Here is a 19,046-nt window from a genome sequence, read left to right on the forward strand (position 1 = left end):
TCATTTTTTTTAAAACCCTTAACTTCTGTGTATTGGTTCATAGGTGGAAGAGTGGTAAGGGTGGGCAACAGGGGTCAAGTGACTTGCCCAGGGTCACACAGCTGGGAAGTGTCTGAGGCCAGCTTTGAACCTAGGACCTCCCGTCTCTAGGCCTGACTCTCAATCCACTGAGCTACCCAGCTGCCCTCCAATCATTTTTAAAAGCAATTTGAAACTATGCTTAGAAAATCAAGAACCTGTTTAATATTAATAATCTTTGACTTAGTAATACTGCTACTAGGATTATGCCACCAAATAGATCAGATACAGAGGGAAAATAGCCATATGTCCAAAAATATTAATTGCAGCAATTTTTGTTATAGAAACTAAATGAAAGCAAATTGGAGGTGTTCATTAATTAGTGGCTGAACAAATTAAGATACATAAAATTAATACAATGTTGTAACATAAAAAATAAAGGGATGGATTCACAGAAACCTAGAAATTATATGAAATGATGCTGAATGAAATGAAAAAGACCAGAACAACATGTCTTTAACATTGTAAAGAAAATCAATAGCATAAGACTTAACATATGACCAGTGTAATGGACAATGTTGATGCCATATGACTAATAAGGAATCATGCTTTCCACCTCTTGGTAAAAAAGTAATGGACTATAGATGTAAAAAGAGACATTCATTTCCAGATATGGCCAATGTATGGATCTTTTTTCCCCCATGACTAGAATTGTTACAAAACAGGGCTTTTATTTTGAGGAGAAGTTAGAAGGGATGTTTCGGGGCTGTGACAGTGATACTAAAAAAAAGGAAATCAAAGAGCATCAATGAATCACTAAAAAATAAACAGAAGAAATCACAAGTTCAGGAGATATTGTTAAGTGTAAGAATGTTAGAACTATCATTTTAAACTTGAATATATTTTTAAAACTCAAGCTGTACCTACAGATCTGTGGCTTCACATGCCTTTTAATGTTTGTCTTTGTATATGCAAATATTCGTGTCTTTAATAGTAACAAAAAGGAAAAGTTAAAAAACAAGTTTTAAAAAGTTCTTCATGTCTAACATAACTGATAGTCTTCTCTATACTCACAAACTCTACATTACAATACGTTCCAGTCCCAAATGAGCAGATATCCAAATTTCCCATAACCCTCTATTTTTAGAATCATTCATCTGGGAATTTGGGTTTTATCTTCTAATCCCAGATTCATTCTAGACCTAATTTAATGGAGAATTTTTTGGTGTTATATCACATAATCACTTAGTTGATTAACTTTCCCTTTCTCTGCTCAAAATGGGAAGAAAAAAAAAACAGCAAAGTATCAGAACCATTTAACCTGACACAGTTAACAACAAATACCTCTTTCTTTTGGGTAATGGTAATGATGACATTTTATCTTGAACTTTAAGTTTGCAAAGTATAAAAGTTACAAAATGATATATATACATATATAAACCATAACATGGTCAGTGAAAGTTATCTGGTTGAAGACCTAGATACTTAATAAGTACCAAAATGTAGTAATGAGGGAACAAAGCAAACAAACAGAAAACATTTCAAATCCAATAATCTATAAAGTTATTTTATTTGATAAACACATATATACACATAAGGCTGATGTAGGGAAGTATATAAAAGATTAATGGGGAAAAAAATCTAATATACAAAGAAGGGAGATAAAATCCTTTCTTAAGAGAACCAGAGCTTCTTATAAAGAAAAAGCTATATAAGGAGAAATTTTAAACCTTACAATGATATACAGTCTTTGCTGCAGAAGTCTCATGTCATCTGGAGAAAGGGAATTTTGAATTTTTCTCTTTGGTTGCGAAGAAATGACATTCACTGTAGCCGCATTCGTTTCTCAGGAGGGCATTTAGTGCTAGTTGTCTGTTGGACATTTTTAGGAGTCTCCTTTTCCTCAGTTTTTATAGCTTCGGGTGTAGGCTCCGGCTCCTTTTTGGTCTGATCCACTAATAACACAAACATTATGTTGAGGGTGAAGTTAAATTTATGTTTCAGAAAGGTTAAATTTTTTTCTAAAAATATCAGTCATAACTAATACAATTATTTGGAGGTGAAGGAGTTAGGATTCATTTAAATTCCTAAAATACTGAGATTTTGCCCTTTTCCTTTTTAGCATTTATGATTTTTAAAGCTAAGTGTGGCACAGAATTATTTTATTGTTTTTCTGAGTCCAACTCTCCTTAAAAAAACAAAAAGAGGTATCTTATCTGATTTCAAGTTCTATTCTTTCCTAGAGTTAAATGAAAAAATAGAACATTTTCAAAATGTATTATTTTATTATGTATTGCACATATAATGCATTATGTATAAAATGCATTTTTAATATTATGTATACCTGCACACATACCCAAACACATAAACTCTCACCTAAACTAAAAATATAATTCACTTTGCAGGCACAAATGCCACTACCATGAAAGAACTGTATGAAATATTTATGTCATTTCCTTGACAATTCAGAAGACCTTAGAGGTAGGAAACAATAAAATGCAGTAAATCTAGGAAGATAAAGTGATTAGTTATTAATATAGCCTATAATCTGCCACTTCAATATCTGCCACCATCAAATACAATGTTAATAAGTGCATTTACTTTTGTCCTCAACAAACTATTTTTATTTCCAACTTGCTAGCAATGGTAAAATGTTCTTACCTGGAACAGGCTTTTCTCCAGGTTTTTGCTGCAACAAAAGAAAGAGGCAGTTTATTAATAACAACTCAATTATACTGCACTTTAAAATCTACAAAAACCAACTCTTTTTCCATCTAAAAGCCTTCCCTGTGCTAATCACTTCCTATGTATCCTGCATAATGCTATTTTTATAGATGTGTTTGCCTGTTGTTTCTCCCATTAGATTCTAAGTTCCTTGAGGGAAGGCACTGTCTATGTATCCCCAGCACAGTACCTGGCACAAAGTAGACTCAATGATTGATTCTCACAACCATCCTGAGAAGTATAGAGTATAAATGTTATTATCTTTATTTTACAGATAAAGAAACAAAGCATCAGAGGAGTTAAACGAGCTAGTCACAGAACTAGAAAGAGTCAAAGTAGGAATTTAAATGTCTATCCTTACTCCCAATCTCCTATTTTTTCTTTTTTCCTTCTTGTTTTTGCTTTTATAATGCACTAAAAATCTAAACAAGCTATAACTGTTTTAATAATATCCATGTAACACTGTTAGAATGAGTGATCCTAAAAAAAAGCAAAAATTTCATCATCCTCTAACACATTTTTCTTCATTAGGACTAAATTTTCCCATCCTTTTATCTGTCAAAAAAACCTAAAGGGAAATCAGAGCAGAATTATCATCAAATTCATTCCAACAACAACAACAAAAAACAAACAATCCTGATATACCTAACAAAGGTCCCACTCTAGTGACAACAGTCTTAACTCAAAGCAGTAGAGGAAATGAAGTGCAGTAAGATGATGCCCACATAAACCTTTCTGGATCTCCATTCTCCACACACAGATGCTAATATGCCCTACTCAATTACTTTGTATTTAATTTGTATATATTTGATCCCCACTGTTAGACTGTAAGCTCCCTGAGGGCAGAGACTTGTGGTTTTGACTTTGTATCTTCCATGCCTAGCACAGTGCTTAACACATAGTATATAATAAATAAGTGTTTCCTGGTGGGGCACAGAATTCCTATTAATTCCCTTATTCATCTTTAAGGGTCTTTTCTATATTATACATCCACATCTACCCTTATTTCTCTCCATGTCAACTTTGTTCCTTTGGCAACCTATTTACCATTCCCATCACACAATCATACTATGCCTGCCCCCTCCTATTTTCCTACAATATAACCTACATTTGGAATATTCTCTTCCTAAATTTCAAAATTTCCATCCTTTCTGTCATTTTAAGAGTATATAAAATCTCATTTCCTCCATACAACTGTCAATCTTCCCATCATCTTAGGATTCCTTTTGTGGATCCATTATATATAACTGTTTTCAGTTCTTTTCTCTAGACAAGTCATCAGAAACAAATATAAAATACATTTTAAAAAATAATCTCACTAATCAGACATAATGGATGCTTAAGTGTTACAGACTTCATATTTAAAATAAAAACCATTGGCAAAAGTTATTACCTGAACAAATTTGGGTGGAAATTTCTGTCGCAGATCTAAGAGTAAAGCATCTACACGCTGCCTTTGAAAAATAGAACTTGGCTCTTCTTTTCTCTTGGCTTTAGGTTTAGCTTTATCTGTAACATGAAAAAAAGTTTAAGATACATCACCATAATCAAATAAGAAATTGTGCCTCGTATACATTATCTGTCAACCAAGCACATTTTGTGGCCACTCAATCTAATGCCAATTTTTTTTCTTACAATAAAAGAGCTCTAGCAATAACAGCATTTAAATCTATACAGAAAGGCAGAAACATCTCAATTATCCCATAAGACAATTCAAAAGCTTAGTAAAGTAGTTGTTAATGTGCAAATAAGTAGAAGTGCTCAATAATACCTCAGACTCAATACCAACTGTAAACTACTGATCTTGGACTTGGATGGTAGAACTAAAAGCATTATGAGGGAGGACTTCAAAAAATGATCTTTCATTCCCTTCCTGTTCATCTTTCCCCTTAAACTCTTTTGATATTCCTTCCCCAACCTGTCTTATCCCTCACTCTTTACCACTTCTCCCAAATACTCCATCTTTCTCTTTCTCTCTTTTAAATGGCCTGAAGTATATATAATTTTTATTATTTCTTTGTAAAAAAAATTTTATATTCCTTTTCCCTAGTTTTAAGAACAAGTGGGCTCATTTTTTAAAAATCTCCCTAATAACAATAAAAACACTAATGTTGAGTCAACTTTGATATGTTAAAAAAAATAACAAGGATTCTAAGCCCCTTCTGTGGGATGCATCCAAAGGAGAAAAGTGTCTTTAATACAGTTTATACCAGAAAGTTGTCATTAAATTATACATTTTAGACTAGGAGACGGAAAATTATATTGATGAGTAGATCCTGATTTAGATGTCTCCTGGATTATTTTTTTGTGCTTTTTTGACTACTCTTTTTGCCTTTCATTCCCAAGATGTCCTTTCATAGAGTAAATTAAATAAAATTTGAAATAATAGAAACTAATATTCCAAATTAAACTAGTTCTCTCATCTGTTTCAGTTGCAATGATTTTTTTAATTCTGTAAATACTTCTCCATGGGGTAGAAAAAGACATGTTTAAAAGTATACATTATTCTCCAAGACAGCATTTGCATCATTTGCACAAAATCCCCTAAAAAGCCTTTGATGTCCTACCTTGTTCTTCTTGATCTTTGAAATGCCACCAGTACCCTTTGGAAGGGTGGTAACGACAATATGACATAGCTTCATCAAAAGCTGACTGAATTCCATGCACTGCAGTGAGCTTACAAAAGAAGGAAGTTGTGTTCTTTACTGGGTGAAAAATTACAAGAGTAATCCAAAAAAATAATGTTTTTCTTACAAGTACAACATTTTCTGTGGTTCTCAGGAAAAAAATAAAACTATTTAGCTAGGTTTCTGGTATACAGGTTTAGAAGAGACTAAGAACACAGCTATCCTTGGTCAACATGGAGATCAGGTTTCAAAAGTAAATAGTCTTAGGGAAGTTTGTCAAAGACAGAAATCCTTGTTTAACACTTAAAGCATGTTCAACTCATTGGTTCCCTTCCCTGACCACTCACTCCAACCCCAAACCCTTACAAAACTGAAGACACTTACCACTCTGGAGTTTATGACAGATCCCAAGTCAGGTGCCTGATAAATTACTCCAGCAATGATATAATAATCAGCTAATGGAATAACTGAAACAATAAAAAAGCATTCCTGAAATTTCAGTAAGTATGTGACAGAGATAAATGCAAATATAGCTCAGTGTTTGTTAAAAGATAAGAAGAAAATTTTATAACAATAAAAAAATTTATTCAACAGAAATGTAATGTAGGGCAATGTCAAAGCCAATGACATGGAAGGAAAATAAGCATCAAATGCCCAGACTTTAGGCCTCCTTTAGAAAAGCTAGAATCTACTTTTAAGGGATCATTTTCTGGGAGAGCGGGCCAGAATACACTTGCTACATAAAGAAAAATAGAGTGCTTTTGGTACTGCATTCTTATTTTTCTCTAGTCCTTTCCGTTTGGCAAAAAAGATTCCCTCATGAGATCTGACTTCCTTTCCCATCTCTTCAACAGCAGTCTTCTCAACCAGAAGATAGCCACGTCTCTGTACCCATTAGCTACTACCACTATTATACTGGACCACAGGATAGCAACATCTTCTGCCCTTGTCCTTCCTTTTATGTATTGTCTTCATCTGTTAAAATGTAAGCTCCTTGAGGGAAGGGGCCGTCTTGTTTGCTTGCATTTGTATCTCCAGCACGAGCACACTTGGTAACACACAGTAAGCACTTTAAAAATGCCCCACTTACAAAAGCTAATGTCTATTAATCAGGCATTATCATATATAGTAGTATATAGCTATACATGTGATAAGCATAACACATCAGTAACATCTGAAAGTCCAAAAGAATAATTTAGCAGAACTGAGACAGTCTTTTAGACATCCCAAATGACTTCAATACTAAGCAAACACAAATGCAAACCAAAAAGAAAATTAAGATTGAAACCTGATCTCCCCTAGGCATAGGGGGCTCTTCCCTGACATTCAAACAGCCTCCAGAGGTGGGAATTTCATGCTCTCTTCCCAATATATTTTTCCAGCGCCATCTCCTGCTACTACCTCCTTCACATACACACACTTCCAGAAAACAAACTGGGCCTGTCCTCCGCTTCCTTGTTTCAAGAGACTTTTCCTCTCAAAGTTCATGTGTCAGGAATGGATTCATATTTGCATCCCCATCTGCTGAGAAATATTTAAAGCTCAACCTATGGATCACTTCCTCCAAGAAGCCCTCTATCATACCTTCAAATTTTTCATAGTTCCCTTGACTGGATCTTTCCTTTGCATTATCACTGCTCATTTAACAGCTGTTTATGGACAAAGTCTCTGCACTCCATTGCCCCCTCTTATTTGAGCCAGATGTTATAATCATTTTTGTGACTCCAACAACTAGCACACAATAAACTCTCAAAAAGAAGATGGAATTTGAGAGCTGTAAGATATGTATGAAAGGAAATGAGAAGGAAATAAGAACTTAATGAGGGCCTAAGAAGGGAATAAGAATTTAGTGATCAAAAGGGAAACTAAACTAAATGATAGAAATATCAAGATGACCTAAATTTTTGAGATTTGGCTGAAATTCCATATGATAGGATCAGTATTTACCAGGTATATACACAGGGGTCAATGATGAAAAACCTCTATTCACACTGAAATAAAAATGGAACTCTTTGTAAATAACAAAGAACTGGAAACAACACAGGTATCAACTGAATAGAGAATGGCTAAAGTTGGGGTACAAGAATAATGAAAGTACTATGATATAAGAAGCTATGATCAATACAGACATTCATAGGAAATATAGATGAATAAATGCAAAGTAAGCAGAACCAAAAAAAAGAATACAAATGACTACAAACATGAAAATGAAGAATACCAGACAACCAAAACTGAACACTGTGAAATTATAATTAAGCTTGACCATCCTTGCTACTTTGCAGAAGTATAGAAATATGAGTGTGGATAAGAGGAGACAAAACTGCCTAGTACTGCTCAAACAAGATTAAAATGTAATTATGAAATATTTAACAAAATAAATAAAAATACATCAAGAGAATGTTAATTTGAGGCTAAGTCAACATGCTACCTGCAAGGATCTAACATCACCGCTGATATGGACCACTACACAGGATGACAGATTTAATAGTAATACAAGTTTATTCTTTCTTTTTTATTCTTTATTATAAGGGACAGTTTTCTGGGAGGGAAATACTAGGAATGTATATAATAACAAAAGATATCAACAAAAATTTATTTCAAAAAAATTACAATGAAGGTTAAAGGCAAATATAAAATCTAATTAGCTAGGTTTAGAAATGGCAGGGACATCAAATTTCCATGTCTATATTAATAACAAAAGGGCCTGCAAGGAAGAACATAGAAGATGCCACTTCAAAACAAAACAACACAGAAGTCATGCTGAACCATCTCTGAGAATAATTAATACCTCAAAGGTAACATTAGAACTTTTTCTAACATTCAGTTCTCAATATCACAAATTACTTAGGTTTATTAGTTTGTTCTTAAAACTAAGACCCCATGAAATCTGACATTAACTTTAGATTTCTTTTAATAGATTAAAGCAGTAATGGGCAAACTTTTTAAAGAGGGGGCTAAAGGAAAGGAAATGCTCATCTGTCAGTCTGTTTCTAAGGCAACTCTTTCGAAGTTTCATTGTATTGTATCCTACTCATTGTATTCATCAGATTAGGAATAATGTCCCTCGGTGGGATAGAACATTTCAAGGGACCAAATCTGGCCCATGGGCCATAGTTTGCCAATTCTCAAAAATTTTGTTCTTCCAATTTGGAACTATGCCCAAGGGACTATAAAACTGTACATGCCCTTTGATCTGGTAATACCACTACTGAGTCTGTATCCCAAAGAGATCATAAAAAAAGGGGAAAGGATTTATTTGTACAAAAATATTTATAGCAGCTCTTTTTGTGGTGGCAAAGAACTGGAAACTATGGGGATGTCCATCAATTGGGGAATGGTTGAACAAACTGTGTTATATGTTGGTGAAGAAATACCACTGTGCTATAAGAAATGATGAACAGGATGATTTCAGAAAAAGCTGAAAAGATCTACATCAATGATGGCAAACCTATGGTATGGGTGCCAGATGGCACACAAAGCACTCTCTATGGGCACATGGGCCACCCTCACACCCACCCTCCAGCCCTCTCCCCCAGAGTTTATTACTAGAAAAGCAAAGGGACTTGGGGTAGAGCTACTCCCTTCTCCCTCTCCACTGCACCTGATGACATTTTTTCACATCACCTGCCTCTCTGCCCAGCAGCCTATTGAGAGTGCACAGGGGGTAAGAGCTGGGGGGAGGCAGAAAAGGGGGAAGCAGAGTGCTCAGGCCACTCTCCTCCCCCTCTTTACACTCACTGAAGATATTCCTCATTTCATCAACCCTGCTGCCCAGCAGTCCAATGGGAGCACTTCTTCCCTCCCCTGTGTGGAGTAAGGGGGGGCAAGCATGGCACTTGGTCTGGGAGAGTAGAGTGGGGATAGGGCCTGGCACTGTCTCTAAAAGGTTCACCATCACTGATCTACAGGAACTGACAGAGCAAAATAAGCACAATTGGGAGAACACTGTGTACACAATAACATCAATATTGTACAATGATTAACTGTGAAAGATTTCTCTACTCCCAGCAATACAATGATCAAAGACAATTCTGAAGGACTTATGACAAAGAATGCTATTTACTTACAGAGAAAGAACAGTTGGAGTTAGAATGCAGATAAAGCACACTATTTTTCATATTAGTTTGTTTATGATTTTATTTTGGGATTTGGGTTTTATATGAATATTCTCTTACAACAATAATTAATCTGAAAGAATGTTTTGCATGATAATACATGTATAACTCAGATCAAATTGCTTACCAGAAAATGTTGAAAATTGTTATTACATGTAATTGAGAAAATAAAATATATTTGAATAAAACTTTTTTATTTTTTTAAATAACAAAAAATTTACATAAACAAATGCAAAAAAAATTATGTGCAAAAGAAAAAAAATTATGTCCTCATTAGAATAATGATTCATCTCAGGCAACATAAACAGCATTTGAAACTGAGCAAATACTTTTTCTTTGCAGTTAACATTTTGCCACAAGAGGGCAACCTCTGTTCTTTCTGGAAAAGGCCACCTGTTTGGGATATAATTTTAGGATAATAAAACATACTATTGACAGAACTTCTCAGGAATCTAAAAAGAACCTAGAAGTTAGAAAATAAGGAAACCATAGGACTTTGAAAAGAAAAAATTGTCTAAAGTATATATAACTTACCTTGTGTAGAGGACTGCCGCTGTTGTTTACGAATGATGAAAAGAATGGGCTCTTGGGCATGCAAAAGGATGTACTCTACTCCAACCATTTGGCTGAAAAACAAAACCCTGGGAATTAAGAAATCTATAAAAGCTATTTCAAAATAACTTCACAAAATTATCAGTGCACTGATAGAGTACAATAATTTAAATGGAAAAACAGTATTTTTAAGATATGAAAGTAATTAGCATAAAGAAAAACACTTCTGTAACTTGGTGGACCCACAATTAAAACTAGAGTTGAAGCCCTAGATGGTATCTCCAGATAAAGTCATTCTCACTTTAAATGAAAAAAAGTGTCTGCTTAGGAAATTCATTTTCACCTCTGAAGGTTATGAATAAAACAGCTTCACTCAAAAAAGCATAACAAAATGGCTTGCACAGTTTTAGGAAATAAAGCAATGAAACAGAGATGTCGTAGGTCATAGTATATCAACAAATGCAAACTAACGATCCTATATTTTGTTCACTTGGAATTGTAAAGTTTGTGCAAAGACCATAATAAATGTTTAATTATGATGGATTATGTTGAAAAGTATTAGTAAATTATTTAAGTGCAAGTAATAATCATTTACATTAGAAAATCAGTTTTAAAAAATACCAAAATAAATGTACTTTTTGAACAGTTCTCATATTTACCTGGGAAATGAAAGAAATAACACATTATTATGTGATATCTTTTAAGATGTAGGAAAATCTTAATGACCAGTAACAAAATGACAAACCCCTGACAAAAGGGATTGTTTCTTTTTATTTCTATAATACTCTATTACATTCTCTTTTTTATTTCCTGCCATATAGTATGCCATTAATAATAAATGCTTGTTGATTACTAATGAAAGGTAGTAGGCATAACAGATAAAAGTCTGCAAATCAAGTTCTAAGCAAATCACTTTACCTTTCAGTGCCCCAAATACCCAAGACTAGAAGGCACAGAGCAGATATCAGTCTGCATAGGTATAAGGAGTTTCTTACACCAATGAACCACAGGTTTTGACTCCCCATCCCAATCCCACCCTACTGTCCAAAAAAAGAATTCTAATAAAGCATGCTTATCATTTCATTCAATCGGCAAAAAATTTTTCTGTCTTTTCTCTAAAATAAAGTCTTGTCCTGTACATCAATGCTTGGATAAGCATGCTTGAAACCTCAAACAAGCAAAAGTACCCTGATATTTTGAGGAAAGGCCCTTTTATTCCTATATTTCCTAGTGTATTCAATAGGAATAGGTGTTGTATTTTGTCAAAGGCTTTTTCTGCATCTATTGAGCTATTAGTTTGGTTGTTGATATGATCAATCATGCAGATGGTTTTCCTAATATTAAACCATCCTTGCATTCCTGGTGTAAATCCCACCTGGTCATAATGAATAATCCTTGTGATAACTTGCTGTAGCCTTTTAGCTAGTATTTTATTTAACATTTTTACAACTATGTTCATTAAGGATATCAGTCTAGTTTTCTTTCTCTTGTTTTTGGTCTTCCTGGCTTGGGAATCAGTACCATATTTGTATCATAAAAAGAATTCTGAAGTTCTTTCTTTGCCTATTTTGTCAAATAGTTTGTGGAATAGTTGAATTGCTTGTTGGCTGTGGGAGGTGGGGGGATGGGAGGGGGAGAGAAAGGAAAGAATATGAATCATGTATCCATGGAAAAATATTCTAAATTAATTCCATAAATAAATAATAATTAAAAAAAGAAATAGTTTGTGGAATATTGGGATTAACTGATCTTTAAATGTTTGATACAATTCATTTGTGAATCCATCTGGCCTTGGTGATTTTGTCTTAGGGAGTTCCTGCAAAGGTATAACTGATTTAAATGACAATGATTCCTTTGTTGAAACACTCCCTAGTATCAAATTAACCAAAATCATTGCTTCCCACCAGATTACAGACTTTGGAGCTCAACAGAACCTTAGGAATACAGTCCAACCACCTCATTTTACATTTACGTTTACATTAAACAAATTAGTTTTATAGGCATACCTTGCATAATGCTACCCCTACAAATACCCTATTAATGTATTACAAACATACTCTGTCCCAGTTTCCCAACAGTTAATGCTCCCTTCCCAGACTCGGGGAGTAGTGAGTAGCTAATCAGAAAATAGTTTCTAGGAAAGCAAGGAAGTTTTTTTTTTTTTTTTTTTTTTTTTTTTAATATACTCAAATAAGAAAAGCGTTTCCAAGGCAGATAAAGACTCATCTCTTTGTTCCTATTTTAGATTTTAAGTCCAACTTTTGGCCACCCAGGATTGAACATACCATTTCTGATACTATTTACATGGAACTAAATGTACCCTATGTTATTTTCACCTAATGTTATGTTTTCATGGAAACAAACAATCATTTCATATAGGGTACATCTTTCTCCAGGGAAAGTCTTTTATTGGGAATTCTCTTTTATAACTATTTTATCCATGCCCTAATATGATGTAAGACTAATATGCTTCCTGACTTCTCTGTAATTCATGAGTTATGACTATAGAATAGCAGGTCGACTGGGTAGTCCTTGTAGTTGGCAACAATGCTGTGTTCTTACAATAACTTACTTTAAATGCTCCAATGTGAGCCTCTGCATTTTGACCACTTCATTATTACATGTACGATCATAAAAAGGGTTACTTCTTTCAGAGAAATAGTCCAAGACACTGCCACTGTTCAATATAGGGATCCAGGAACTGTCAACCCATGAAATTCCCAACAGGTTGTCTAAGGAAGAGAAACAAAGAGAGGAGCAATCAAGGAAAAGATGGAAACATGTTTTAACAGCAAATTACATACAAATATCAGCTTTCCTTTTATCCTCTTCCTATCAGGTTACACTCATCCTCTCACCTCAAAAGAATGGAACAGTTTTTTAAAAAGGATGATGGGGTTTCAAAAAATGAGTTTTTATTAACATCTTTTTTAAATATCATAGTTTTCCCAAGCATATCTCCCCTTCAAGGGAGCCATCCCATGTAAAAAATAGCATTTTTTTGAGGGAAAAAAGGGGGAAAATTGGCATGGTTGGTCAATACCCTAAAAAGTTGAAAAACATGTACAATATCTAATACCTGTGGACCTCTCACCTCCACAAATGAGTCAGTTGGAAACATCTTCTCATGACTTTTCTTTTGAGTCATACTTGTTCTTCACAGTTTTGCAAAATTCACTTTTAAGTTCTGAGTGTATTTATTCTTTCCATTCACACTGCTGTAGCCTTCATGTATGTTTTTTTTCCTTGATTCTGTCACTTCACTCAACATTAGTCACATCATATAGATCTTTTCCATGCTTCTCTGTATTCATCACATTCATCATTTCTTACAGCACACTATTTGGCTATTCCTCAATTGATAAGCATCTATTTTATTTCCATATCTTTGATATCACAAAAAGTGCTGTTATAAAAATATATATATTTTAGGGGGAGTGGGAAGGCTTTCTTCTTAGCAATGGCTTCCTTGGGGTAGAAGCCCAGCCATGGAATCTCTTGGCCAATGGACATGTACAGTTCAGTCATTTTATTTGCATAATTCAATCAATAAATATTAAGTACCTACTACCCAGGCATAGTGCTAAGCACTAAAGCAACAAAAGGAGGTAAAAGACAGTTCTGCTCTTAAAAGAGCTTAGAATCTAAGAGGGAAAACAACATGCGAACAAATATCTACTACATTTATATACATAAACTACAAACTGAGGTGAATAGGAAATAATTAACAGAAGAAAGGCACTAGAATTAAGAGGGATTGAGTTCAGGAAGACTTTTTTTAGAAGGTGGGATTTTAGTTGGAACTTAAAAGAAGGCAAGAAAGAATAACTGGAGCAGAGAAGGGAGAGCAATCCAAGCAAAGGCTGAAAATCAACTGGAAATCAACAGCAACAAATGTGCTAACCCTACCACTACCATTCTGTTGTGTTTCCTTAAAAGCTGAAAATTTTATCTTGCTGCTAAATTCTTGGACTGACTCCTAATGCAAATTTCTAGAGCTCTGGTCTAGGTGAAAAGAAAAGATGGTCATTTCTTATACTCTATACATCCAGAGTATATTGTGTTTGAACCTTCCACAGTTTAGAAAGGTTGATAAGCTAGCAAGCATCTAGAGGAGTACAAAACTGAGGATGGTAAAAGACCTGGAGTTTACATCACATGAGGATTAGTTGAAAAAACTGGGCCTGTTTAGCCTCAAGAAGAGAAGATTAAATGGGGACATGATAGCTGTCTTCAAATAATTGTTAAAAGTTGTCATGAGAACTCAGTCACTAGGCACCTGCTATGTATCAGGCACGTGCTAAAGGCTGCCAAACCAAAAAAAAGACAAAAGGTAACTCCTACTCTAGAGAAGATCATAGTTTAACAAAGGAAATAACAAGCAAATACCTATGTACAAACAAGATATCCTAGACCAGATTAATTGGGAATAGTCTCAGAGGGAAGGCACAATTGTTAAGGGAAAATGGGAAAGGCTGAGATGTGAGATTTTAAGCAAGACTTGAAGGAAAGCTAGAGAGAAGTAGACAAAGAGGAATGAGATTTCCTGGCACAGGGGGTAGCCAGTGAAAATGACAGGAGCTAGGAGGTTTATTGTTCCAAGAACAGCAAGGTCAGTGTAACTGGAACATGTAATATATGGAGGGGAATAAGGTAAAAGAAGACTGAAAAGGTAGAAGGGAGTAGACTTGTACTTTAGGAAAATCAATGTGACAGCTGACTTAGAAGATGGATTGAAGGACTTGAGGCAGGGAGAATAGTCAACAGGCTAATGCAATAGTCTAAGCATGAAGTGATGAGGGACTGCACAAGGGTGGTGACAATGTCAGGGAAGGGTGTATATATGGGAGATATAATGAAGGTAGAAATGGCAGGACCTGAAAATGGTTGGCTATAGGGGTTGAGGGAGGGAAGAAGTAGAATAAGAAAGAATGAAAAGCTAAAGATAACACCTAGGTTGTGAGCCTGGGTTAGTAGGATAGCATAAACTTTGTTCTATTAGGCTCCAGATATGCTTAGAAGTTCCAAAATGGCAAATTTTAGGCTTGAAGTCAGGAAAAACTAATTAAAAATTAGAGCTTTCTAAAATGGGAGTAAATACCATGAAGATGTCTGAAAAGCCTTCACTGTACCATGAAGACCAAACTTTGAACTTTGGGGTGCAGTTGATTGAACTATGGGGAGTTGAAATTGAGTTGTATGTATTGTTTTAAATTGTACACTGTTGTGCCAGTGGGGGACAGCCCCCAAATTGGTTTTTTGTCAATGCGTCTAATTTTAACCATTTGTTCATCTATTTCTTTATCCCCCAATTCCTGAAAAATTTAGAAGTTGTTTATTTTTACAGGTCCAGCGAAGAAAAAAGGACTAACCTTTTTTTTTTGCCGGACCTCACGGGGAATTGTAAAAGTGAAATTTGGGGAATGCCATTCTAAAAATATATATATTTCTATGGACAAGGGAAATGTATCAAAACTACATTTCCCGTGATCCAACATGGTCCAACTGATTTCCATTTCCGACGTCTTGACGCAGAGGAGAGCTTAAATCTCCTGGGTTAGGAGGGAGTGGCTTCTTTGGCGAGTAGGTGCTTCTGGAGGCGGCAGGTTTGAATGCTTACAAGCGCGTGGTCTAATGATTTTATCTATCAGCATGGCTTTAATTAAAATACTAATTTATATATTTATACAAGCCTTTATCATTTTTAATATTAACACTTCCCTCTCACTAGGAGTATTTAAGCATATGCTGAATAACCAATCACTTGTTCAACATGTTAAAGTAGGGATTTCTTTTGGTTATGGATTAGATTAGATTGCCTCTGAAGGAAACTCAACTCAAAATTCTGGTTACATCATGTTATCTCAATAGAAATTTTTTAAAAATTATATTAGAAAGGAAGCAACAAATTGTGAAAAAATCTTTATAACAAAAACCTTTGACAACGGTTTAATTACTCAAATTTATAAGGAGTTAAATCAATTGTACAAAAAAATCAAGCCATTCCCCAGTTGACAGATGGGCAAGGGGCATGAATAGGCAATTTTCAGGTAAAGAATCAAAACTATCAATAAGCACATGAAAAATTGTTCTAAATCTCTTATAATCAGAGAAATGCAAATCAAAACAACTCTGAGATACCACCTCACACCTAGCAAATTGGCTAATATGACAGCAAAAGAAAGTAATAAATGTTGGAGGGGATATGGCAAAATTGGGGCACTTCTGGTGGAGCTATGAATTGATCCAATCATTCTGGAAGGCAATTTGGAAGTATGCCCAAAGGGTGTTAAAAGATTGCCTGCTCTTTGATCCAGCCATACCACTGCTGGGTTTATGCCCCAAAGAAATAAGGAAAAAGACTTGTGCAAAAATATTTATAGCCATGCTCTTCATAGTGGCAAAAAATTGGAAAATGAGGGGATGCCCTTCAATTGGGGAGTGGCTGAACAAATTGTGGTATTTGTTGGTGATGGAATACTACTGTACTAAAAGGAATAATGAACTGGAGGAATTCCATGTGAACTGGAATGACCTCTAGGAATTGATGCAGAGTGAAAGGAGCAGAGCCAAGAGAACATTATACACAGAGATGGATACACTGTGGCACAATTGAATATAATAGACTTCTCCACTAGCAGCTTTGCAATGATCCAGGACAATTCTGAGGGAATAATGAGAAAGAACACTATCCACATCCAAAGAAAGAACTGTGGCAGTAGAAATGCAGAAGAAAAACAATTGCTTGATCACATGGTTCAATGGGGATATGATTGGGGATGTAGATTCTAAATGATCACTCTAATGCAAATATTAATAATATGGAAATAGGTCTTGATCAATGACACATGTAAAACCCAATAGAATTGCTAGTTGGCTATGGGAGGGGGGTTGGAGGAGAGGAGGGAAAGAACATAATTCATGTAACTATGGGAAAATATTCTAAATTAATTAAATAAATAAACTTTTTTAAAGATTGAAAACTGCATATAAAATCCTTCAAACTTGCTTAGGTAAGAAATGATCAGAACCAATTGTTCATTATGAGAATAATAATATGATAGATGGCTGACAATTATAAAGCATTTTAAAGTTTGCAAGGAGCTTTATACTCATTTATCTCATTTGAGTTTCACAACACTAGCAGGTCAATACTAAAAATACCCTTTAAAAAGAAATTTAAAAAAAAATCAAGGCACAGAGCCTTGTCCACAGTCGCAGAGTGTAAAGCTCAAGGCAAGAGTTGAAAGCAAGTCTTCCTAATGGCACATTCAATCATCTAACCACTTCACTACCCAGCCTTTCCTAATATTGTACAGTTCTACACCTACATAGGAATAGGGAAAATGTTAACAAATTAGTAGATGAATACAGATCCTGTTTTCAGCAAACGTCAAGTGTAAAAATCACCAAATAAGGTTGGCATGGGACTGATTATCTAAGTCACTTAAGAAGCCCAAGTCCTGGGTTTGATCCCCAGATGGGCAAATTAACTGTGGACAAATCACTGTGCCTTGAATTGTATTCCCTTATAAAGAGAAATGGAAATACCTTTAGCAGGGACCTTTCCTAGTTGTTGTGAAACTCAAATGAAATGATGTGTGTAAACTCTTTGCAAACCTTAAAATGTTTTATTGTCAGCTATCTATTAACGTTGTTCTAGAAATACAGAATGCATCCCTAAGTAGCCAACTATCTTGCTAATAATGCCTGCTCCCTTAGTAATGAGGAAGGTAAGGTGAGAATGGAGAAGATAATATAAATATAACCACTGGAAAAATCTCTCAAATAATATGCCTCATTTCTGGTGAGTCTGAATTATGAATAGTGTGTATAAACAGACTATAGTATATCACCAATGATAATTTGTGCAGGATAGATGGTGTAAAAGACATCATCCAGGATATAAAATAGAAGACTGGGAAAAGAAATGGGCTGTAAGCAAATGAAATGTAGCTGAAGCAAAGGATAACAGACAACCATAGTGCTGAATAGCTCTTCACATAATTTTAAAAGATCCTGAAGTACAGTGGGCACCACTCCTCTCAGTCTCCCTTTATGATTGGCCCTGGATAAGGGCATTAATATTTTTGTCCCAGAGAAAGACAAAAATATGAAATATCAATGAGCTTGGAGGTGAGAAATACCATAAATATTAAACCTTAAAAGCAAAGAGAAAGTCATCCTCAAGGGCACTTGATGATACTAGATCAAAAGGGAAAGGGGTTCCCATGAAAGCACATCTAAATAAATCCTTTTCATTGTCCCCCTTGCCACCCAGTCTCAAAACCATAGTGCCAACGCTTAGCAAAACATATCTTGTTTGCATGCAGTTGTTTTCATGCTGTGTCCTCTATTAGAGCTTCTTGGAGGGGGGGGGGGGGGGGGGGAAGAGACGGTTTTCTGCTCCAGCACCGGGTGAGTATTTAATAAATGCTTGTTGGCTGGCTGGAGGACGGAGAAATATCTATAGGGCAATAACACAGACCCAACACCTCCGTTTCCTCTCACTCTAGTCCCTTCCGCTTTCCCTAGGCTTCTCTGACAGTTCATAAACCGCTTAGTAGAAAGGAGACGAGTTCCGCCTCTCCCGTAACGAAAAGAGCCCCTTACAGAAATGCAATAGAAGAGGGAGAAAAGAAAGGACAGAACTGGGGCTGCGGGGGGCGGCAGAGAAACCCAGCTAAAACTACAGAGAAGAATAAAACAAGAAAGCTTCAGTTACCTCGAATATCTACCGCCGCCATAGCGCCAAACTCACCGCAGGTTCTACTGACTTCCGGCGCGGAATAAGACGTCAGGGGGGGTGGGGCGGGAACAACGCCGCTCCGCGCCAGAAGAGGTTGGAAAAAGGACCTAAACTGGGGAAGGGGAAGGGGAGGGGGTTGGAGCTAGCCGGAATTGGGAGGGAGGAGAGGAAAAAGGAAGGGGGAAGAGGGAAGAGGAGGTGGAGAGATAAGGGAAGGGTGGAGTGGAGGAGGAAAAGAGGAAAAGGATGGGGGAAGGAAGG

General features: G+C 35.5%; 1 protein-coding gene across 3 annotated transcripts; it reads right to left on the reverse strand.

The window, feature by feature from the left end:
• Positions 1-1,592: 1,592 nt before the first annotated feature.
• On the reverse strand, positions 1,593-18,784 carry MED6 (mediator complex subunit 6). Of its 3 annotated transcripts, none has more exons than XM_044662060.1 (8): positions 18,762-18,784; positions 12,609-12,768; positions 10,019-10,110; positions 5,754-5,836; positions 5,310-5,418; positions 4,136-4,251; positions 2,680-2,707; positions 1,593-1,973 (listed from the first exon to the last, which is right to left on the reverse strand). In XM_044662060.1, exons 1-8 carry the CDS (start codon positions 18,781-18,783, stop codon positions 1,843-1,845), a joined length of 741 nt encoding a protein of 246 aa, XP_044517995.1. In that variant the 5' UTR covers position 18,784; the 3' UTR covers positions 1,593-1,842. The 3 variants fall into 3 exon arrangements, with proteins under 3 accessions (XP_044517995.1, XP_044517994.1, XP_044517996.1); XM_044662059.1 differs by having other exon boundaries at positions 5,730-5,836; XM_044662061.1 differs by lacking the exon at positions 4,136-4,251 and having other exon boundaries at positions 1,840-1,973.
• Positions 18,785-19,046: the final 262 nt, after the last annotated feature.

This window comes from Gracilinanus agilis, chromosome 2 (assembly GCF_016433145.1).
Source record: "Gracilinanus agilis isolate LMUSP501 chromosome 2, AgileGrace, whole genome shotgun sequence".
NCBI classification, from domain to species: Eukaryota; Metazoa; Chordata; class Mammalia; order Didelphimorphia; family Didelphidae; genus Gracilinanus; species Gracilinanus agilis.